Raw genomic sequence first — 24,478 nt, 5'->3', positions numbered from 1 at the left:
GGCCTTAATGTGTAGTCAGTATAAACAACAGGACAGACCTTTGAGGGTCAGCTCAGCTCATTTCTATAGTCAACTTAAATGAAAATTATTTACCTTGTACTTAAGTTTATACTACACATTTCTTGTGATACATAGAAAGGTAGCTGCCTCAGTTACTTTGTTGGAATCATACAGCCTTCAAATTTAATCACCACAGTTCTTAACTCAGTCAAGGCTATAAAGTCATCAGTGCTCTTACTGGGTGAGATCTGTATCCGATGATGGAGTGTGTGCTTCAGTCTCTGAGGGTGGCATTTATGTAATCTAAGAAAGGGATTTTAGAGGTGAGACAGGTTGTCACAGTAACAGTGTGATTCTGTACTATGAAAAGAAAACCTGAGCTAAAGTTTTGGATCATTAAATAACTGGCTATAAAAAAAAAAGCTAATATTTTTTTTTCTCTTTAGGGCTAAAGAATATGAAAGTTTAGTAGAAAACAAAAGTTCTGGCTCCGATTCACCTTATAAAGCAAAGTGAGTATTTTACCCACATTTTAGTTATATTTCTCCTTTGTTTCTGCTTTTAAAATAACGGTGTCTGAATTATCATACAGTTACTCGGGAAATTGGGATTCCCTTTTGGGTCCTTAGTCTTGTTAATAAAAACAATTAAGGAATGGCCTCAAGCAGAAGTTTGAGAACATTTTAATTAGAATATGAAAGAAAAACATAAGTTAAAAAGAGCAGAAATGTTGCAGTATCTGCTCTCTAATTATAATGAAAGTGCCCCAGAAACAGTAACAGAAAGGTAATTGGAAAATTCACAAATACTTGCGGATAAAACAAGATTAAGTAACACATGGCTCAGATACAAAGTCTGAGAAGAAAATCTTAAATCTTTTGAAATAAACAGAAACTTAAATAATACAAACAGAATCTGTGAGATGCAGTGAAAATGCCTACAAGGAAATTAATAGCATTAGTTGTACATGTGAGAAAAGAAGGCCTAAAATGAGTTATCTGCACTCCCACCTTCAAATACTATAAAAGAAGAGTGAACTTGAACAGAAGAAAATAAATGATTGAAATTGGAAGAAGTGTAATTTTCAGTGGGAATTGAAATAGATTCTTAGGGGAAGGAGGGAGGTATCCATAAACCCGTACTTTGGAAAGTATGTGTTCTGTCTCCAGGCTCTGTCTCATCTGTTTAGTGGGTCCAAGGGCCTCTGTTGCATCCACTCTTACTGTTTGATGTTCTGATACCTGGAGAGTGATAGGGAGAACAGTGTACTCTGAACGCCAGAAGTGTATTAGTGACTTAGATGGCAGAAGATGGTGGCCTGGTCGAGTACGAATCACCGATGTTAGTGTTTCTGTGGAATAGGCTGAAAACAGCAGGAAAGCTGTTTGGATGTGGTTGATAGTGTAAAGGCAGTTTCCATAGCAAACAGTCACAAGCATATTTTAAAAACCAAAGATTTCAGGAACAGAAACTGAGGGAAAGAGAGATGGTTCCAGTGCATACAGCAAGCCCAGGTGCAGAAGGTAGACACAGACAAAAGAAACAAACTAAGAGCCTCAAAAATGTCCATTGTAATTTAGCTGTGAAGTAACAATCTTACTTGAAGACAAATTGAAACCAGAAATTTTGGTGAGCAGAACAAGAAAAGAGATCTTCAGGAGGTATAGCGACAAAAGTGGCCTTGGCCGCAGGCCAAAGAGATGAGGGACCGGTACTGAGAACACAATACTTACCTCATTGCCAAGCAGATTTTCTGTTTTAAAACACAGATGTCCTGAAGTCTGCGGAGCAAAATTATTGAAATTGTAATATTGTTATTTTCCAAACAAAAAAGCTGAGGCCTATATGGGTTAGCTGCTGAGTCCTACAGTATCTTTAAAGAAGAACTGGCAGCATTACTTCTTAGACCATTCCACGAAATAAAAAGGAACAATTCCAGACTCATTCTATGAAGCCAGTAATGCCTTGGATACCAACATGAAAATAAAAATATTGATAACATCAATGTAAAAATTCTCTAAAATGTAACATGTATGCTAAATTTATTACACGTTTAAAAGAATCATAAATCATAATCAAGTTGAATTCATAACAGTAATTTAAGGATGGTTCAACATATGTAGCATGATAAACTTAATATCATTTATAAACATAATGGATAATAGTCAATAAGCATGTTAAAAGATGGAGAAAAAGCCTCTGACAAAATCCAACTTTCTGCCTTGATAAGGATTTCAAGAAACAAGTAATAGGGTAATACTTCAATACAATAAGGTTCTATGTGGCAGATCTGTAGTTTTATTGAATGGGGAGAAAAAAATGCAAAGCATTTTCTCTAAAGTCAACATCCACCATCACTTCTCTTTTTGAAGAGGTGTGGGGAGGGAGGAGGAGAGAAAGAGGAAATCATAGCCACAAAAATAAAAGCAAAAAAAGAAATCAGAGAGATACAAATAGGAAAAGAAGTCAAATTTCCTAGTTTGCAAATGATAGAATCCTATAATTGAAGCCCTAAACCTCTACCAGAAGGTTCTTGGGTATCCTAAATGCTTCAAAGAGAGTGACAGGACACAAATCAGCTTAGAGATTGGATGCTTTTTCTATATATCAACAGCTAATTCCTACAATCATCTTAAAAAAATTAAACACCTAGGAATAAACTTAGCCAGATATAAAGAGGAAACTGTATGACACTGAAAAAAGAAATTGAAGAAGACACCAGAACATGCAGAGACCTCTCATGTTCATGGTTTGACAGACTGTTGTTACAATGGCAATACTAAACCAATATATAGATTTAATGCAATCATAATCAAAATGCCACAGAAGTAGAATATACACCTGAATTTCATATGGAAAGAAGACCTTGAATAGCCAAATAAATCCTGAACTATAATCTCTGTTGAATATATCACAACACCTGACTTCACAAAACCAGCATGGTACTGAAATAAAAACAGGCATGTAGACTGATGAATAGTGTAGTTGATCTAAAAGTAAGCCTGAAATTCTATTTATTTTTCACTAAGGAACCCAAAAAGGACATAGGCAAGAAAAGCTGTTTAAGTCAGGGTGGTAGGAAAACAGGCTATTGAAATGTAAAAACATTAGATCTAGATTCCTTTCCCTCACACAATACAAAAATCAATTTAAACTGTATGGAAGGGACCAGAAAACAAAATGATAGAAATTTGAAAGTACTAGAAGAAAACATTAGAGAACGCTTCTAGGTAATAGGTATAGGCAATGACTGTCTAAATAGAATTTCACTGTCTTAGGTAATGAGATCAAGAATTGACAAATGAGATTGTATGAAACTTAAAAACAAAGTCTTTCTTTTTGAGATTATTTTAAGTGGAAATGTTTATTTTTCAGATTGTTCATATATATATATATATATATATATATATATGTTTTTCGTGTGTTGATCGTATGTTTTGCAACTGGGCTAGCCAGCTTTATTTGTTAGCTCAGATAAGGGTAAGGATGGTTTGGTTTTTTTTTTTTTGTATTTTTTTTTCAGATTTTCTACATTTATTTACTATATAACATTTCATAATCCTAGAATCTTGATTCTCAGAGATCATCTTAATCCCTTAATGTTACATACATTTTATGTATTTCTTTTTTCTATTTATTTATTTTTCCTTCTCTTTTTTTTTGTTCTTTTTTTTTTTTTTTCTTCAATGCAGTTTATTCAGGAACCTTGAACAATCCCGGTTACTTGCATGCCTCACTGGGTGCCTGTGCCCATTGATGCTCCTCACGCTATGACTCTCTTCAGACAGAAAAGGGATCTTGGAACTACAGCCACCATTGTTACTACCATCTCATTGGCGGCTGTTGGAGCTACCACCAGGGCATTAGCCATGAGTCATACTAGGCAGACTGCTCAGACCCTGAATAATCATTTAGCCAATGTAGCTCATGCCTTAGTTGTACATAAAGGAATTAATGCTCAACTAAAAGGAAGCTTGATGGTGGTCAATCAGAGGATTGACCTCTTGCAGGAGCAAATTGATACCCTATGGCAAATCGCTCAACCTGGCTGTCAATGAAAGTATGCTGGACTTTGTGTCACTAGCATACAACATGAGAATTTTTCCTGTGCTGCAAATCTGTCTAAACAATTGTCGAGCTATATTTTTTTTTTGTATTTTTTATTTTTATGGAATCTCTGTATTTTCTAAATACGAGATTATGAATCATGCCATCTGTAAATAGAGACCATTTTATTTTGGGTAGTTCTTAATAATTTGTGAGTTCTTTGTTATTCTTTTTTTTTTTTCCTTGACTAATTGTTCTGGCTAGACTATTTGTTGAATAAAAGAGGTGAAAGCAGAAAAAAAATGTTTTGCATAGCAAAAGAAACAAAGTAAAGGTAGCTTACAAAATACAAGAAATTCATTTCTGGAAGACCAGTCAACAAACCCAGGCAGTAGAACTGAGCAGATACTTTTCAACATGGAAAGTACACCTGACCAATAAATATATAGGACACTTTATGGTATCTTTATCCACATTAAAATTATACTGAGATTCTCTCCTTTCCTGTTAGAATGGCTGTCACCAGGAAAATGATAGCATGAGGAGGTAGGAAAAAGAAACTCTTAATTACCACCAATGGGATTAGTCTAGCCAATATGAAAATCATTATGAAGGCTTCTCCAAGAACTAAAGATAGACCTCTGACATGATTCTTTTTACCAGTTCTGGGGTATGTGGTTGGAACAACCACAGCCAGCCTTCTGTGGAGGATTGCTCCATACTCGGTTGTTATGGCACAGTTTGTCTTAGCCATGCTGTGGAATCGGCTTAGCTTCTGTCTCATCATCAAAGGTGATAGAAACAGTAGAGTTTTACTCAACCATGAAATATTAAATAATGATGCTGTGGTAAAATTAATGAAACTAAAGCTCTTTGTTTTAAGTAAAATAAGCCAATACTACAAGGATACCAATGTTTCTTTTTTTTTAAGATTTATTTATTTTATTATGTACAAAATGTTATGCACACTTGCACACCAGAAGAGAGCACCAGATCTTGTAATAGATGGTTATGAGCCACCATGTGGTTGCTGGGAACTGAACTCAGGACCTCTGGGAGAGCAGACAGTGCTCTTAACCTCTGAGCCATCTCGCCAGCCCTCCAATGTTTCTTGTTTGGAATCCAGTGTGGTGGTGAGGAAAGGTAAAGGATATGGTGTATCTTTAGGAATTGGGAAGAGAATGATGAACAAGTAGGGGGACAAGAAAGGTAACACGGGGAGTGAATATGATCATAAAGTTTATCATGCCCATGCTTGGAAATGTCACAGTGAAACCCCTTTGTACAACTAGTATACAATAATATATAAAGATAAAATTGACAAACTAGGCTAACAAAAACTGAAAGATAGGATACAGCATAACTAATGTCAACAAATCAAATAAGACAACACTGTAGAGCCCAAGGTCATTAAAAGGATAATATGTCAATAAAAGCAGTAACTGTTATCCTCTAGTTTGATTGCTTAGATGAAAGAGGTTATTCCTCAAAAGGCACAATCTGCCAATTTATACAAGAAAATGCAGAACAGACTTGGGCCTGTGTCCATTAAAGAAATGTAAGCTCAGTAACCAATTGGTTTCCCATAGTAAGGGGAACAGGGACTATTTCTGACAGGAACTCAATGGCTGGCTCTTTGACCTCCCCACTCCCCAAGGGAGGAGCAGCCCTGCTAGGCCACAGAAGAGGACTCTGGAGATACCTGATAAAACAGGGTCAGATGAAAGGGGAGGAGGTCCTCCCCAATCAGTGGACTTGGAAAGGGGCAGGGAGGAGATGAGGGAGGGAGGGTGGGATTGGGAGGGAATGAGGGAGCGGATACACCTGGGATACAGAGTTAATAAAATTTAACTAATAACAAAAAAATTAAATTAAAAAAAAGAAAACCAAACATTTAAGCTCAGTAAACTGCAAATATGCTTTAATTTGATACTTCAGTGCTGAGAAATGACATCTACACAATTGTGAATTTTTCATAATTAAAACATTATATTTGTATGAAAGCAAAAAACTTTATATGTATAAAAACACTGCAGTTCACAACATACAGTAGTCCTGAATCTGTGCCAAGGTTTTTCATGTAATTTTTTCGTTGGTTTAATGTGGCGTGACAACATGTACAGTGCACGTTTGAATATTGTATGCTCAGAACCAAGGCTGCAGTGAAGTTACATGCTGCTAAGTGGGTAAGCACTGGCAGAAACAGCTCATATTCATTTAATTTTGAATTAAGTTTTGGTTTTTGCATTCAGAAGCCTTTTGCTGGTACCAGTCTTCCTTTTCTGCATGGAGTTAGAACCCAAGGCTCTAGAAGCTGGAGTGGAGCTTACCCTGTTTTCCTTTGTCCTCTGGATTGCTCTGTAACCCAGTAGTCTTACAGCTTTTACTCTTCCTAATAGTCATTCCTCATAGGGCAACCAGCAAGAGTGACAGAAGCATACTTTAAAATATTTTCAGTCTTCATTTCAAAATTAAAGGAACACAATGCTTTCAATTCTTGCTTTTGCATAGCTTTCAGTTTTAGACCTGTAGGCAATGTACACATTTTTTTCCTTCGATCTTAACAACTACTGGATAATTTTTGCTCAGTATTTCTGCAAATGTAAAATTTTTTATAATTATTTATAATATTTTATAATATATTTTTATAATTATTTACAATTTAATATTTGGAGTAAAAACTGAAAGCTAATAAACTTTAGGTAATCAAGATAACATAAAATAGGGAGGGAGGGTGGGATCAGGAGGAGAGGAGGGAGGGGCTTATGGGGGGGATACAAAATGAATAAAGTGTAATTAATAAAATAAAAAAAGATAACATCAAATAAGGATAAGAATGAGCATTCTTAGCATTTTTTAGAAGTAAAATTAACCAGTTCCCAGAAGGAAGATAATATGTATAAAATGGCTATAATTAATAATATATATTATAATTTGTAGTATTGATATTTAAAGATTGGACAATGAGTAAATATATTTACCAAAGATTAATTTTTGTACCTGTGATAATTTTAGTAATACTGCTCCTCTGAGGCTGTTGTGTCTATGTATGAGATAAAGGAGATGATGGAAGCTCAAATCCTTGTTCTTCCCAACATTTCTTATTTATAAGCCAGCAATTGTCTTCATTTCTTTACCTATTTTGAACTGGAACGGGGGGTAATTGAATGAATATTCACATTTTTATTGTTTGAGAACTTCATACATGAATGTTGTGTTCTGATCAAATCCACCACCCTTTCATTCCTTTTCAATACCTCCCCATCCCCTCCCACCATTTTTCCCTCTTAACTTTTTGTGCTACTTTTTTTTAGCCTACTGAGTCCATTCAGTACTGGCAGTATATGCGCTTGTGAAGGGCCATCTGCTGGAGCATGGAGCCACATCCCTTGAGGAAACTGACTCCCTCTCCCAGCAGACATCAGTTACCAGCTGCTCCTCAATTAGGAATAGAACTTCAGTACCCTCTCTGTAGGGGCTTGAATGACAATGGCTACAATAGGCTCAAATGTTTGACTACTTGGTCCTTGGGTGTTGGAAGAATGTGAGAAGGATTAGGAGGTAGAAGTGTTTGAGAAGGATTAGGAGGTATGGCCTTCTTGAAGAAGGTGGATCCCCAGGGGTGGGTTTGAGGTTTCAAAAGCCTACACCATTCAATTAGCTCTCTCCCTGGCCCATGTATGTGGATCACATGCAAATGCCATGTTTGCCTGCCTGCCATAATGGTCAATTTATTAACCGTCTGGAACTGTGAGCTGCTATGAGTTCTTGTGTGCGACAGCCCTGTTGTACCTGGAAGTCATATTTGCTGTTGTTGGCCCCTCCCTTTGACTCTTAAAATCTACCCCATCTTCCAGGATTATCCCTGAGCCTTGGGTTGGGAAAAGAATTTTGTTCTTTAGTTTTGATGTAAAGATTGAAGTTACTTTAAAAGTCTGCGACTGTTGTTCCTGCTGGTTGCCCTGTGGGGAACAGACTGTGAGGAATTGTAATCTAATTGTCCCATATAGAGCTGATTACCCTGAAGTCTCTAGTCTCTTCATGTTGACAATTTGTGGGTTTCTGTTGTAACTGCCATCTATTACAAGAGGAAGCTTCTCTGATGAGTGTTAAGTGATAGACTAATCTATGGGTGCAAAGATAAATACTTAGGAGGCAGTTTTAATGCTATGTGCATTTCGCAGTAATAGTAAGTTCTCTCCTTAAGCTTATGACATCCCCAACCATGGGATCTTGGCCAAACTAAGAGTATCAAACATGATTTCCATCTTTGAGACTAGAATTCTTTAACATATGTGACCCAGAGAAATGGAGTTCTCAGCCTTGAAAAAAGGAGGTTGGTAAAATATAATAGAAATCGCTAACAACTGATTGAATTTGCAAGCTGTTTTATCTTTTTAAAACATGCAACTTGTATATTTTTGCAAGTCTGTTCATACCTTCAAACATACGGGTATTTATAATTGGGAGATTCCATATCTGACTATATTGTCACACAGCTTGTGAAGACTGTTAAAGACCACTGTTGTGCTATTAAAGAACTCAGGCATGAACTTGAAGGGTCTCATTCTCATGGCAATTAGAATTTCACGAAAGATAATTAATTGCACTGATTGATTAAAACACAGGAAACAAGTGAAATCTATGACTTAATAACATTTAAAAGTTAATTTATTACTTCTGAAAGATAATAAAACCAAAAAAGAAAGGGAATGAGTCAGATATTTTTCTTCCTTTGTTCTATGAACTTGGTAACTAAATAGCACAAGTAAAGAATTTCTTTTAGAGTTATTCCTGCTTATAAATAAAAGCAATACTTTCTTCCTCTAGTTTTATTTTTCTTCTTTCCAAAGAAAATCATCACCATTAAGTGAGGCAACCACAGCCATGTCACAGTGTTATCGGCACTGATATCTATCCCATTTACCTTTCTGAATGAGGATTGAGCAATTTCCCTGGTGTCCTTAGTCATCAGGGAAATGCAAATCAAAACGACCCTGAGATTTTACCTTAAACCCACCAGAATGGCTAAGATCAAAAACTCAAGTGACAACACATGCTGGAGAGGATGTGGAGAAAGGGGAATCCTCCTCCATTGCTGGTGGGAATGTAAACATATACAACCACTTTGGAAATCAATATGGCATTTTTTAGAAAATTAGGAACACTGGTGCCTCAAGATTCGGCTATACCATTCCTAAGCATATATCCAAAATGTGCTCAAATATACAATAAGGACATTTGCTCAACAGTGTTCGCAGCAGCTTTATTTTTAATAGCCAGAATCTGGAAACAACCGAGATGTCCCTCAACTGAAGAATGGATACAGAAACTGTGGTACATTTACACAATGGAATTAAAATCAGCAATTAAAAACAAGGAAATCATGAAATTTGCAGGCAAATGGTGGGATCTAAAAGAGATCATCCTGAGTGAGGTATCCCAGAAGCAGAAAGACACACATGGTATATACTCACTCATATGTGGATATTAGACATATACTATATGATAAACATACTAAAATCTGTACAGCTAAAGAAGCTAAGCAAGAAGGAGGACCCTAGGGAAGTTGCTCAACCTGTCTTTCTAAGGAGACCGACCAAAGCTCTGGGCCCACTTGTTCTTCAAGATGGCTGCACCCATCAAACACAGTATCTGAGTAGCTGCAGCTCATTAACTTCAGTGCAAAAAAGCCAGTGGCAGGGTAGCTGTTTCAGGGACTTCCCTAGAGAGAGGCAAACCCCTGGACCTCTGAGTAGTCCAGTTAACCCAGAGGATCATACACCTGAGGAGAGCCTCAGCAATTCCCTGAGCACCACCCACCAGTTGGAGACCATACCCACCAATCTGAGGAGGGCTCTAGTGGGAACATCCAGCTTCCTGCCCACGGGATTTCTAGCACCACCCCTGCTTTCCCCACTCCCCGACTCCAGCAGGCACCAGAAACTACCAGCCAATACCTGAAACAAACGGATGGATAAAGGCAGGAATAAAAACATAATCAACAAAATCCAAAGTAATATGTTCTCTCCAGAACCCAGATATCCAAGGGCAAGCAGCCCTAGATACCCTAGCACAAGTGAAACTCAAGAAAATAACCTTGAATCTATGCTTATGAAGGTGATAAGAAAGAAAATGAATAAAATCCGTAAAGAAATACAGGAAGATGCAGTCAAACAGATTATGGCCTTTAGAGAAGAAATAATTGAATCACTGAAAGAAAGTTCAAACAGGTGAAGGAAATCAACAAAACAGTTCAAGATCTCAAAAAGGAAACATTAAAAAAAAACACAAACAGAAGAAATCCTGGAGAGGGAGAAATTTAGGGAAGAAAACGGGAACCACAGAGGTAAGTATCTCCAACAGAATACAAGAGATAGAAGAAAGAATCTCAGGTGTTCAAGATAAAATGGAAGAAACTGATGCATCTATCAAAGAAAATGTTAAATCTGAAAAATTCCTGACATAAAACATTTAAGAAATCAGGACACCATGAAAAGACAAAACCTAAGAATAATATAAATAGAGGAAAAAGAAGATTCCCATTTTCAATACTCAGAAAATATTTTCAACAAATTAGAAGAAAAATTTCCTAATTTAAGAAAGAGATGCCTATAACCATATGAGAGGCCTACAGAACACCTAATAGATTAGACCAGAAAAGAAAATCCTCCTTCCACATAATAATCAAAACATTAAATGTACAGAACAAAGAGAAAGTACTAAAAGCTGCAAATTAAAAAGGCCGTAATATATAATGGCAAACTCATCAGAATCACACCTGGCTTCTCAACAGAGATTATAAAGCCAGAGGGCATGGACAGATGTCATGCAGACTGTAAGAGAACACAGATTACTATACCAGCAAAACCTTCAATTATCATACATAGAGAAAACAAGATACTGCACGACAAAAAAAATAAAATAAAAATAAAACAGTACTTATCCACAAATTCAGCCCCACAGAAGATACTAGAATTAAAAATACACCCCAAGAAGGCTAACTATACCCAGTAAAACACAGGAGATAAATAACTTCACTACAACAAAACTAAAGTAGACAAGCACACAAACACACTACCACAACTGACATCAAAATAAAAGGAACTATCAGTTACTGGTCATTAATCTCTTTCAACATCAATGGACTCAATTCTCCAATAAAAAGACACAGACTAATAGAATGGATATGTAAAGAGGACCTAACATTCTGCTGCATACAAGAAATACACCTCAGCCACAAAGATAGACGTTATCTGAGAGTAAAGGGCTAGAAGAAGGCATTCCAAACAAACGGACCCAAGAAACAAGCAGGAGTAGCTATTCTGATATCTAATAGACTTTTAACCAAAATTAAAAGAGATGAGGGAGGACACTTCATATTCATCAAAGGAAAATTCCACCAAGAAGACATCTTGATTCTGAACATCTGAACATCTGCCCCAAATACATGGGCACACACATTTGTAAAAGAAACATTAATATAGCTTAAACCACACATAGATCCCCACACATAAACATTCAACACCCCATTCTCACCAAAGGACAGGTCAACAAAACAGAAATTAAACAAAGAAACAATGATACTAACAGATGTCATGAATCAAATGGACCTAACAGAAATCTACAGAACTTTTCACCCAAACACAAAAGAATATACCTTTTTCTCAGCACTTCATGGAACCATCTCCAAAATAGACCATATAGTCGATCACAAAGCAAGCCTCAAGAGATACAAGAAGATTTAAATAATCCCTTGTATCCTATCAAACCACCATGGATTAAGCTGGACCTCAGCAACAACAGAAATAGCAATGCGCACACATGGAAACTGAACAACTCTCTACTCAAAGACAGCTGGGTCAAGGAAGAAATAAAAAAATTAAAGACTTCCTAGAATTCAATGAAAATGAAGGCACAACATACCTAAATTTTTACACAATACAATGAAAACAGTGCTAAGGAGGAAAGTTCATAGCACTAAATGCCATCATAAAGAAATTGAAGACATCTCATACAAGCAACTTAATGGCACATCTGGAAGCCCTAGAAAAACAGAAGCAGACACACCCAAGAGAAGTAACAGATGGAACTAATTAAACTCAGAGCTGAAATCAATAAATTAGAAACAAAACAATTAAAAGAATCAACAAAACCAAGAGCTGCTTTGAGAAAATCAACAAGTTAGACAAACCACTATCCAAACTAACTAACAGGCAGAGAGCCACTATCCAAATCAACAAAATAAGAAGTGAAAATGGGAATATAACGACAGACACTGAGGAAATCCAAAGACTCATTAGTTCTTTCTTCAAAAGCCTATATGCTACAAAATTTGAAAATCTGAATGAAATGGACAATTTTCTTGATAGATTCCACTTAAAAAAGTTGAATCAAGATCAGGTAAATAAATAGTCCTGTATCCCCCAAGGAAATAGAAGCAGTCATCAAAAGTCTCCCATCAAAAAAAAAAAAAAAAACAAAACCCAAGGCCAGCACAGAATTCTACCAGACCATCAAAGAAGAGAGAATACCAGTACTCTTCAAATTATTCTGCAAAATAGAAACAGAAGGAACATGACCATAATCATTTTCTGAGGCTACCCTCACCTAAATACCCTAGCTGCACAAAGACCCAACAAAGAAAGAGAATTTCAGACCAATTTTACTATGAACATTGATGCAGAAATACTCAGTAACATACAAACTGAATCAAAGATATGATTCACTATGACCAAGTAAGCTTCACCCCAGGCATGCAGGGGTGGTTCGATATACAGAAATCCATCAATGTAATCCACTATATAGACAAACTGAAAGAAGAAAAAAATGATCATCTCCTTAAATGCTGAAAAAGCATTTGATAAAATCTAACACCTGTTCATGTTTAAAGTCTTAGATCACGGTTACAAGGTATATACCTGAACATAGTAAAGGCAATATACAGCAAGCCTATAGCCAACATCAAACTAAATGGAGAGGAACTTAAAACAATCCCACTGAAATCAGGGACAAGGCAAGGCTGCCCCCTCTCTCTATAGCTCTTCAACATAGTACTTGAAGTCCTAGCTAGAGTAATAAGACAACTAAAGGAGATTGAGGGGATGCAAATCAGAAATGAAGAAGTGAAAGTATCAGTATTAGAAGATGATATAGTGTACATGAGTGACCCCAAAAATTCTACCTGGGAACTCCTACAGTTGATAAACACCTTCGGCAAAGTGTCTAGATACAAAATTAACTCAAAAAAAGGGGGGGGGGACAGTAGCCCTTCTGAATATAAAACACAAACGGGCTGAGAACATGAATAGGGCAACAACATCCTTCACAATAGCCACAAAAAAAAAAAAAAAAAAAAAAAAAAAAAACCATAAAATATCTTGGTGTAACTCTGTCCAAGCAAGTGAAAGACTTGTATGAAAAAAACTTCAAGTCCCTTAAGAAAGAAATTGAAGAAGATATCAGAAGATGGAAAGATCTCCCATGCTCATGGATCGGTAGGATTAACAAAGTAAAAGTAAAAATGGCCATCCTGCCAAAAGCAGTCTACAGATTCAATGCAGTTCCCATCAAAATACCAACACAATCATTTACAGACTGATAGAAAGAACGATTCTCAACCTCATATGGAAAAACAAAAAACCCAGAATAGCTAAAACAATCCTATACAATTAAAGATCTTCTGGAGGTATCTCCATCCCAGGTCTCACTCTGTACCATAGAGCAACAGTATTAAAAACTGCATTGTGCTGGCATAGAAACAGACTGGTGGATCAATGGAATCGAATTGAGGACCCAGAAATAAACTCAAACACCTACGGGCACTTGATTTTTGACAGAGAAACCAAAACCATGCAATGAAAAAAGATCATCAGCAAATGGTGCTGGTCGAACTGGAAAAATGCAGATAGACCCATATCTATCACCCTGCACAAAATTAAAATCCAAGTAGATCAAAGACCTCAACATAAAACCAGACACACTAAATCTGTTGGAAGAAAAAGTGGGCAAGAGTTTCAAACTCATTGGCACAGGAGACAACTTCCTGAACAGGACACCAACAGCTCAGGCTCTAAGATCAACAATCAATAAACAGGACCTCATGAAGCTGAAAAAAATCTGTAAAGCAAAGGACACTGTCAACAGAACAAAACAACAGCCTACAGACTAGAAAAAGGTCTTTACCATCCCTGACAGCGGGCTAATATCTAGAATATATAAAGAATTCAAGAAATTAAACAGCAATAAACCAAATAATCCAATTAAAATATGGGGTACAGAGTTAAACAAAATTCTCAACAGAAGGATATCAGATTTTGGGAAAACACTTAAATATCAGTGTCCTTAGTCACTAAGGAAGTGAAAATCAAAAAGACTCCGAGATTCCATCTTACACCAATCAGATTGGCTATGATCAAAAATTCATGTGACCACACATGCTGGCAAGGGTGTGGAGAAAAGGGAACCTGCCTCCATTGCTGGTGGTACTGCAAACTTGTACAACTACTTTGAAAATCAACCTGACACTTTCTCAGAAAATTGGGAGTAGCACTACCTCAACACCCAGTTATACCACTCCTGGGCATATACCCAAGAGGTGCTCCATCATTCAGCAAGGACATTTGCTCAGCCTTGTTCATAGCAGCTTTATTCATAATAACCAGAATCTAGAAACAACCTAGATGTCCCTCAACAGAGGAATGGATACAGAAATTATGCCACATTTACACGACAGAATATTACTCAGTTATTAAAAACAAGGAAATCAGGCAAATGGATGGAACTAGAAAAGATCATTCTGAGTGAGGTAAACCAGAACCAGAAAGACACACATGGTATGTACTCACCTAGAAGTGGATATTAGCCATATAATATAGAATAACCATACTACAATCTACAGACCTAAAGAAGCGAAATAACAGGGAGGTGTTGTTGAAAATTAAAAATTATACTGGGCTATATATTATTATTTGCCCTGAGATTGTCACAGCAGTATTATTTCACTCGCTATCATAAATAATAAGACCCAGACACCTGATAAATTTTATAATTGCCTTATTTATTTTGGGCTGGGCAGATATTTCGCCTGTGCTGTCTAAACAACCTCAGCATCCAACTCCCCGTCCCCAATGCCATCAGACTTAACCATCCTTATCCGGACTATCTTCCATCCATAATCTTAGGAATACTTGTTTATATTTGGTGTTTTTTTCCATTCATGCCATCCTTGGAGTCCTTCCTCCCAGCCTACACAGTTTCTTTTCCACGTTAACCCATAGCAGCGTCCTCCTTCCTCTCTTTCTGTCCATCTTTTGAACCCAAAGCCCAGGAACCTTAGCCATACTTAGCCATTCTACCCTGCTGAGGTTTTAGGCCTTTAATCACCCAATTGGGTATAGTGTCTTAGGCAGATTTACACAGGATAGGTTTATCCAGGTTATAACCAGATCTTGAAGGCCAGAAATTAGCCTCAAAATACAAGCATCAGACCAACCCATAATAAGGAGGACCCTAGGGAGGATGCTTAATTCTTATTCAGAATGGCAACAGAGTGGTAGAAGAGAGGGAACAGGAGGGGACGCTACCATAAAGGTCTTCTGAAAGGTTCCATCCAATAGGGATGGAAGCAGAAGCAGACTCAGAGGCAAACTTTGGGCAGAGGGCAGGGAATCTTATGGAATAATGGGAGATAGAAGGACCTGGAGGTGACAAGAGCTCCACAAGGAGACCAACAGTGCCAAAAATCTGGGCCCAAGGCCACCTGCAGAAACTAATGCAGCACTCAAGGACCATGCATGTTGATAACCTAGAAACTCTCTGCTCAGGTGTAGCCCATAGCAGCTCAGTCTCCATGTAGGTTCTTTAGTAAGAGGAGCAGTGCCTATCTCTGACAAGAACTTGGTTGCCTTCTCTTTGATCACTTTCCCCTGGCAGTGTGGACTTACCAGGCCACAGAGGAAAAGGATCCTTGCAGTCCTGATGAGACTTGATAGGCTAGGGTCATGGCAGGTTGAGGAGGACTCCCCTTTTCAAGTGGAGTAGGGAAGGGGATGGGGGAAAAGACAAAGAGAGGATGGAACCAGGAGACCATGAGGAAGGGGGCTACAATTGTAATATAAAGTGAATAAATTGTAAAAAATATAAATAAAAAATTTAAAAATAAGAAAGAAAATATGTGTCTTCTAGTATATAAGAATAAATATAGTTATGGATTTATGTAAAATATGTAAAATAGTGTGCAGCCATTCCCTAGCTCTTCTCATTGAAGAGGTGCTTAGTAGCGGAACAATTGATGACAGGCACACCCAGTATAGTCATCTGGGTGTGTGGCTTGCATAGTTCCTTAAAACAGAACATGCTGTGGTTTTCCATAGCAAGAGGCACCAACAGCAAAAGAGGGGTGAGCGTTACGTTAATAGCAGGTGTAAAGATACGTGTTCAGAATGTGGTTAGAGATTATACTGGTTTAGGAAAGTGGCAGTAGTGGGGGTACTCTCCAAGTTCCAGCCTCACTAGCCATGGCTAGTTGGCTAAATTTCCAGGGCCAGGTGTGAATTCTCTCCTATTGAGCAGATTTTAAATCTAGTTAAGTGGCTGTTGGTTACCTCCAGGATTTAAGTTTCACTATTGCACCTTTGGAATATCTTGCCATTTGTGTCATTGCTGTGGTTCATAGATGTTGATTGGGATAGGAATGCTGAATGCTTTTCCCCCTTGGCAGCTTCCATGGCTTCTTACTGCATTATGAAAGCTAGTCCTCAGGGAAGAAGCTCCAAGATCATAACCAGATCCATCATCCACAGGATCCAAAATATGGGTGTCTTCAGCAACAGGCTCTTATTTTCTTTTTTCTGGAAAGCACCAATGGCAGCAGCAACAGCCTACATTGTCTTAGGAAAATCTTTTGTACTTTCCTGACCAACAACTCAAAAGGAGGTTTCCCATGCCTGCCTCTGGACCTTTTGTTAGATAATCCTTAGTGTGGGGGAAAAGTGTGGTTACCCAAGTGGTGTGACTTTGGTTTGTGTGTGTGTAACTGTGTGTAATATATATAATATTTATTGTATAATATATACATATATTATGTGTAACTTTAAGTAAACATAAAATTATGTAATTCCCTAGAAATTGTTTTGTATTTATATCTGTCAGTGGCAAATTTGAGCTTAGAGTTGTTAGAATTTGTTCATATTTTTAAGAATAAAATGTCCATCTTTAATATTCTCTACAAAGCTGTTTATATGACAGATACTTCCCATGCATCAGGCAAGGAATTATTCTCTATTCTTGCTTTTTGCCAAACAAACAAACAAAAAATTACCTGCCAAAAGTAACCCCAGTAACAATTTACAATTTGTTGAAAGCTGCATTCTCTTTTCTTAAGACTTTAGGAATGATACAGGTTTCAGCTTGACTGCTGAAGTGCTCTATAATTATTGATAATAACCATCAAAATCTGATGTGTTGTCTTTTCCTGAAAGGGACTCTTTTGTCTGTGGTGCTTGAATAGAGATAGGGAATGACACTGAGATTTAGCTCATGTTACTAAAGTATGCCCTTGATTTGGCATTTTTCCTTGAAAGTAGGTTCATGTAAACCTCAGATTGATTTAACTCAGTGAAATACGAGCTCCTTTCCTTCTGTGAATTAAAATGGTCCTTGTACTTTCCTAAATACTTCTGGTTTCTAATGGAATGTAAGCATTCTTGGTAAGAATACTGCTAGCTTCTGTTATGGCTAGATATTCAGTTACATATTCTGTAAACTTTATTCAACCAAGAGCCAAAGTAGCTACTTATCTACCGCACAGTGAAGTTTGCTGCTAGTGAGCTCCATGGTAGAGTCAATAACTAGTGTCAGATGGGAGTCTATTTTATACTAGATTAGAAGGGAAATGATGCTGGTATTGTTTTATATTTTGTATTCCTTTTTCCTTTTGTTAGGTCCAGACCTCTCCTTAAGGTAGAGTATGATAGTTGATTTATTTAATGAGTTATTCATTGTCTATTATAGTGAATGGTATTAAGTACAGTTTCAAAGAGTCTAGAGAGGAAAAGGGAGGGAGAAAGAGAAAGGAAGGAGAGATGGAGAGGTTTGTTTTTTCCAGCTTTTAAGATAAAGAAATCATAATGTAGAAAAGTTAAATAACATCCTTAAGGTTAATTCACCTGAAATGTACTGGCTCCAGATTTCAAGCTTAGCTACTTTGGGTTTTAGAGTTTGGATGTTTTTTCAAACTTACTGAAATAAACATATAGATAGATGAACCTTAGACTATAGCCCACTGCTGCTTTTTTGAGTTGTACTTACTTATTTGTATTCTTTAACAAATTTTTAAATTTAAATGAATAAATTTTAAGTAAAATTTTATTCTATGAGATTACTCATTTGTGAGCTGATCTTCTTTATTTGAGTTGACCAATGTGGCATAAGAGTTGGAGATCAGGAGTGGCTGCATTGTCATCTTCTGTGTCCTGGTAAGGCTGCTCCCCCCTCAAGGGGAGGTGAACAAAGAGCAGGCCAATCAGATTATGTCAGAGGCAGTCCCTCTTCCCATTACTATATAACCCACTTGGACACTAAACTGCCACGGGCTACATCTGTGCAGGGGTTCTAGGTTATCTCCATGCATGGTCCTTGGTTGGAGTATGAGTCTCTGGGAAGAACCCTGTGTTCAAATTTCTGGTTCTGTTGCTCTCCTTGTGGAGTTCCTGTCCTCTCCAGATCTTACTATTTCCCACTTCTTACATAAGATTCCATGCACACTGCCCAACAGTTGGCCATAAGTCTCAGCATCTGCTTTGATAGTCTGCAGGGCAGAGCCTTTCAGAGGCCCTCTGTGGCAGGTTTCTAGGTTGTTTCCTGTTTTCTTCTTCTGATGTCCTTCCTTTTTGCCTTTCAGGATGGGGATTGAGTGTTTTAGTCAGGGTCCTCTCTTTTGATTAGTTTCTTTAGATGTACAGATTTTAGTAGGTTTATCGTATATTACATGTCTATATGTCTACATGTGTGTCTTTCTGCTTCTGGGACAGCTCACTCAGGATGATCCTTTCCAGGTCCCACCATTTACCTGCAAATTTCATGATTTCCTTGTTTTTCATTGCTGAGTAATACTCCATTGTGTAGAAGTACCACAATTTCTGTATCCATTCTTCAGTTGAGGGGCATCTGGGCTGTTTCCAGCTTCTGACTGTTACAAATAAAGCTGCTACAAACATGGTTGAGCAAATGTCCTTATTGTACTTGAGCCTTTTTTGGATATATGTCTAGGTATGGCTGGATCTTGAGGAAGTGCTATTCCTAGTTGTCTGAGAAAGTGCCAGATTGTTTTCCAGAATGGTTGTACAAGTTTACATTCCCACCAGCAGTGGAGGAGGGTTCCCCTTTCTCCACAGCTTCTCCAGCATGTGTTGTCACTTGAGTTTTTCATCTTGGCCATTCTGATGGGTGCAAGGTGAAATCTCAGGGTCATTTTGATTTGCATTTCCCTAATGGCTAATGACGTTGAGCATTTCTCTAAGTGTTTCTCTGCCATTCGATATTCCTCTACAGAGAATTCTCTGTTTAGCTCTGTTCCCCATTTTTTAATTGGATTACTTGCTTTGCTGCTTTTCAGCTTCTTTAGTTCTTTATATATACTGGATATTAGCCCTCTGTCAGATAAATCTGTAGATCCCAATCTGTAGGCAGTCGTTTTGTTTTGATGACTGATAGACTGAGATCAGAAGGAAGAAGAGGAGAACCTCCCCTATCAGTGGACTTGGGGAGGGGCGTGCGTGAAGAAGAGGGAGGGAGGGTAATATTGGCAGGGGAGGAGGGAGGGACTTATGGGGGGATACAAAGTGAATAAAGTGTAATTAATAAAAAAGAAAAAAAAGAGTTGGAGATCAAATGTTTGAGTCCCAGGAGTACATTTTGTCAGCTGATTGACCCTGAGAAAGTCATATCACTTCCCTGAACCTTGGCTTCCTCAGGTTTCAGAGTCAGTACTAACTGACAGTGTTGCTAGGGTGACCTAAGAAGATCCTGTACATTAAGTTATTGTGAAGCCTATAAGGTTAATGCATATTATTAAGATTAAATTTCTTGTCAACACTATTCACTCAATAAATAACTAGAGTACATTTCTGTCCAGCTCATGTGTTAGGAGGTATATAAGGAATCTTTTTTCATCAACTTGACACTCTAAAATTCTGCACAGTCTAGAGAATGATCTGTAACAGTTATACTTTCCATTTTAAGTGAGTGAGTCTATTAAGTATATAATGAACAAACACTAAATAGTGCATGAAAAATAGAGGATGCAGCAGATATATAGCAAAACATTGTCAAATTGGCTTGTTCAAACCATCCAACAGAGACAAGTGAGTAGCTCAGTTGAGAAGAGAGCAAGCAAAAAGTTACATCATCAGTTTCAGGACTTACAAGGATCTAACAGAAATTGACTGGGAAAGTCATGTTGAGGGAGTCACTTGGGGTTCCTATTAAGGGAGTCCCAGGGCAGAGCAGGGCATCCCCATAGTTGAGGGTTTCAAGTAAAATGACAAATGACAGCATATGGACAGCTGGTGTTCACAACATCCAGAGGAAGTTGAGCAGTCATCTAGAGTACCTGACTGAATTTTTGTCCATGGATGTGCTTCCTGTGGCTAAATATCTGACTTCATGTTCCCACTGCAGATATTTTCATATTGGGGGGTAAATAATAGTCACCTCTGTTAGAAGTGGCTTACTTTCTATCTGTTTTTGAGGACACAGTTTTTAATACCCCAAGCTTTTTGTATTTTACTCTCTCTGTTACAGAGAAAGAGGCCAACCTGACCCAGACCAGGGTTTAGGGAAAACCTGCCATCAGCATGTTTGGTTCTGAAGTTGTGGGGATTACCCCACTTTCAGAGCCAGCTTCTCTGATAACTCAACCAGCACACAATAGATGAGCAATAGAATGTAAATACATCTGCTTCTTCACTGCCCAATTCAATAGCTTCTAGTCACATATTTCCACTAAATTATTAAAATTCAGTACAACTTAGTGTTTGGGCCGTAATACATGCCATGTGCTCAATAGCAACATGGACCTAGCAATGACCATGTTGGATTATGCAAATAAAGAACATATATGTCATTGTAGAAAGCTCTTCATGGGAAAAGCACATTAAACAGCTAGTTAAGTACTTAATTTTCTTGTGATGAGTGCATTAAAGAAACATCCAAAGTAGAGAATGTGACTACTATGCTAAAAATAGAGAGATAAGTAGGAATTCCCTTTGTAATTTGAGAGTAGAGAAAACATTAGGAGGAAATGAAGAGCATTCTCAAAAACACCAAGGAAAAAAAGGATTGAAATCCAGAAGGGCCTCATGCCTTACAGTTGTGTAGAGGGTTTAACTCCCCTGATGAAGAGGGGACCTTCCTGAGATGTAATAAGAGAAACAAGGAGAGATGGGTGACTAGAGATAATGGTGAGGCTCATTTTTCTTCTAGTAGCTTTCTTCTCTCTGTGAAATATAAACTCTTATAAAAGCAAAAGAGAGAAAAAGAAAGGCTTACATTCTAAAGAATGGTGTGAACCAAGTATGTGGAGGCTGGGGAACTGGCAGATTATGAGATAAAGTGAGAGTGTGAATCTTCAGCATTGAGTGACTTTCTCAGAGAGTCATGAGTGGAAAAGACTCATAGGTGTTTTTAACCAAGTCAACTAAATAAATCAATGTATTCAAGGTTGGTCATCCCAAGGTAGGAGCTAAATTGACATTATTAGTATTGCTGGGGCTTGTCTAATGTAATTAACAAAAGAAATAACAGAGGGAATGTGAAAGAAAATTTTAAGAATTTGATTATAGTTCTGTCTTGTGGAATCTACCATATTTGAAAAGTTTAAAAACAGACAAGAGAAGGAATGTCTGGAAGACCTTCTGGTAGCCCATCAGCTGATGAAGCAAATAAGCAGGAACAAAGAATGGTGCCAGGAGGTGAAGGAGAACAAAGGGAGGTCTGCTGTGAGATGCTAACCTCAGTCCCTCTGAGGAGGCTTATAGTATAGAAAATGTATGGCATCCCTAGATAAAAAGCAAATGAGTGAGTACTCTTTTGTTCTGGTAATTAACACCAAATGGTCCTACAAAGTGGGCCTTGGGAAGACTGAGACTGTGGGAATTTGCAGTGCTTCTGTGCCTGAGCCTAACAGGAGTATCAGATCAGGACGTGAAGCCTTCTCAGGTTCTTTACTCATGTTCCAGATCATCATCCTGTCAGTTTCTCCCACTCCCAATTCTTTTCTAATTTGAGGATCACACAAAAAGAATGTTTTCAATTACTGCAGCCACGGCTGATGTTGTCTGCTAGTTGTTTCCTTAGATGAAGAGTAATTGGGTGGTCTTAAAGACGAACTCTGTTTGCCTCCCCTGGCTGTTCTCTGGACAAGTTTCAGGTAGAATATTGGAAAATAACATGTGTTTCACATGTTTTATTAAGTCTATAACCTACAAATAAGTATAAATGCTCATGTGTGTGTGTATATATATATATACCTCACACACATAATTAAGTAATGCCACTTTTCATTTTGTTTTCAAGGCTTCAGAGACTAGCCAAAGATCTTGTAAAACAACTTCAAGTACAAGACAGTGGTTCCTGGGCAAACAATAAAGCTTCAGCTTTGGATCGGACCCTTGGTGAGATTGCTAGAATATTGGAGAAAGAGGTATGTAACATACCTTTGTTGCCTGACCCTTGACCTTCATGATGATGACTCACTATGACAGGAAATATGACAGAATTTGTTCCTTCCTTCTGTATTAATAAAAGCTAGTCAACATTTGATAAATAATTTTAATACTTATTTTATGTATATGAGTGCTGTGTCTTCATGCATATCACAACAGGGAATCAGATCCCTTTACAGTTGGTTGTAGGCCACCATGTGGGTTCTGGGATCCTCTACAAGAGCAGCCAGTGCTCTTAACAACTCAGCCATTTCTTCAACCCAATAAATAAATTAAAATTTTTTAAGTTGTTTTTTTTTAGTAAAGTTCTAATTATGCCATGATTTTCTGTGATAGTTTCTTCTTACAAATAAATGAAATTGTTTAATCAGAAGTGATAGCTATGCAGATATGTAATTTTATGGCAGAAAATACAAAACTTTGAATTATATACCTTAAATATTAAAACCAAATATCTATGAAATGCGAGTTTCTTGTCCATTTTGGATAGAAAATTTGGTAGTTTTAAAAAATCATTTAAAATTTACTTGTTGTCTCAGCAATACTTTGAAATCTATAACAATTCTAACAATTTATTATACACAGAAGAAAATGTTAAGTATATAAGAAGTAAAGTTTTATGTAATATTATTAATTGGTAACATGTCACTTTATATTTTCTAGTCCTTTTTTGTGCATTTACTCCATTTTTGGCTAATTTCATATTTTTAAATTTTCTTTTAAAATAATTTTTAAATTCTGTTTTGAGAATTTCATACCATACTTAAATCATTTCCATGTAACTGAATGACAGTATCATAAGTTAATAATTTGTTAACATTTGGGTGAAATCTCATTTACCATTTAAGGTAATGGCTATCTATAATTATTAGCAGTATTTTTATTTTTATTTTCTGGACTTAAAATAGATTATGCAGTATTTGATATACATAGGGTTATTTGGTAATAAGAATGGTATTGGAAAGCCAGTGACCTTATCACTTAACCTAACAGATAAATTGTTGTCAGTATAGTTGTAGTTCCTGGAAATGACTTCCTTACCTGTCCCCCTGCTTCCTCCCAGGTACACTGTAAAGAATGAAAGATATTTTGTTTTAAAAATAGTTTTATTGTTAAAACATTTCCTTGTGTTAAAAATAGTTTATTGCTTTATCATGCAAATTTTTCTTTCTTAAAGAATATACCCTTGTTGCTTGTTTGACCTCTACAAAGTATATCATAGACTTAGGTTATCTGTCAGATCTATGTTCTAGTTTTATTGGTGTTATAAATGTGGCTGGAATGTTTTCATTCCTCTTCTGTATTACAAAGTTCGTGATTGTGTTAACACTACACTTAACCCGTTTATCAGACATCAGAGTCACTAGAGGACTTGTTAAGACACATGTTACATTTCTGATTTAATGGATTGAGGGTGGGTCCAAGATTTACTGTCTAATGTGTCCCCAGGAGAGGGTAGAGAAAACCTTAGTTTGAGAACTAGTGCTGTAGGCTGGGGCACATGCCTTAGGTCTGGAATTGCTAGGTTCTCAGGTAGATGAATGACAAACCTGCTGTTGCACTTTGGCATAGACAGTACAGTAACCGTGGTAACCAGTAGTAGCATAGTCAAAACTTCCTGTGGCAGAAACACATGGTGAGTCTCACTCTCAGAGTGTTGACACGCTCATGAATTGGCACTTGTCAGCATGCACTCAGTATTTAGA

The 24,478-nt window shown here is 37.2% G+C and overlaps 1 protein-coding gene across 3 annotated transcripts in view; it reads left to right on the top strand.

Annotated features, from left to right (window-relative positions):
- The window catches only part of Scaper (S-phase cyclin A associated protein in the ER), a 334,907-nt gene that overhangs the window by 137,767 nt on the left and 172,662 nt on the right, over positions 1-24,478 (top strand). For all 3 annotated transcript variants that reach the window (XM_060374235.1, XM_060374232.1, XM_060374222.1), the window contains 2 exons: positions 447-512; positions 22,624-22,750. In XM_060374235.1, coding sequence (XP_060230218.1) covers positions 447-512; positions 22,624-22,750 — 193 coding nt within the window. The remainder of the gene's footprint in view (positions 1-446; positions 513-22,623; positions 22,751-24,478) is intronic.

This window comes from Meriones unguiculatus, chromosome 1, assembly GCF_030254825.1.
Source record: "Meriones unguiculatus strain TT.TT164.6M chromosome 1, Bangor_MerUng_6.1, whole genome shotgun sequence".
Classification (NCBI taxonomy): Eukaryota; Metazoa; Chordata; class Mammalia; order Rodentia; family Muridae; genus Meriones; species Meriones unguiculatus.
The sequence above is the reverse complement of the archived record's forward strand: the minus strand, read 5'-3'. Positions and strand labels throughout refer to the sequence as shown.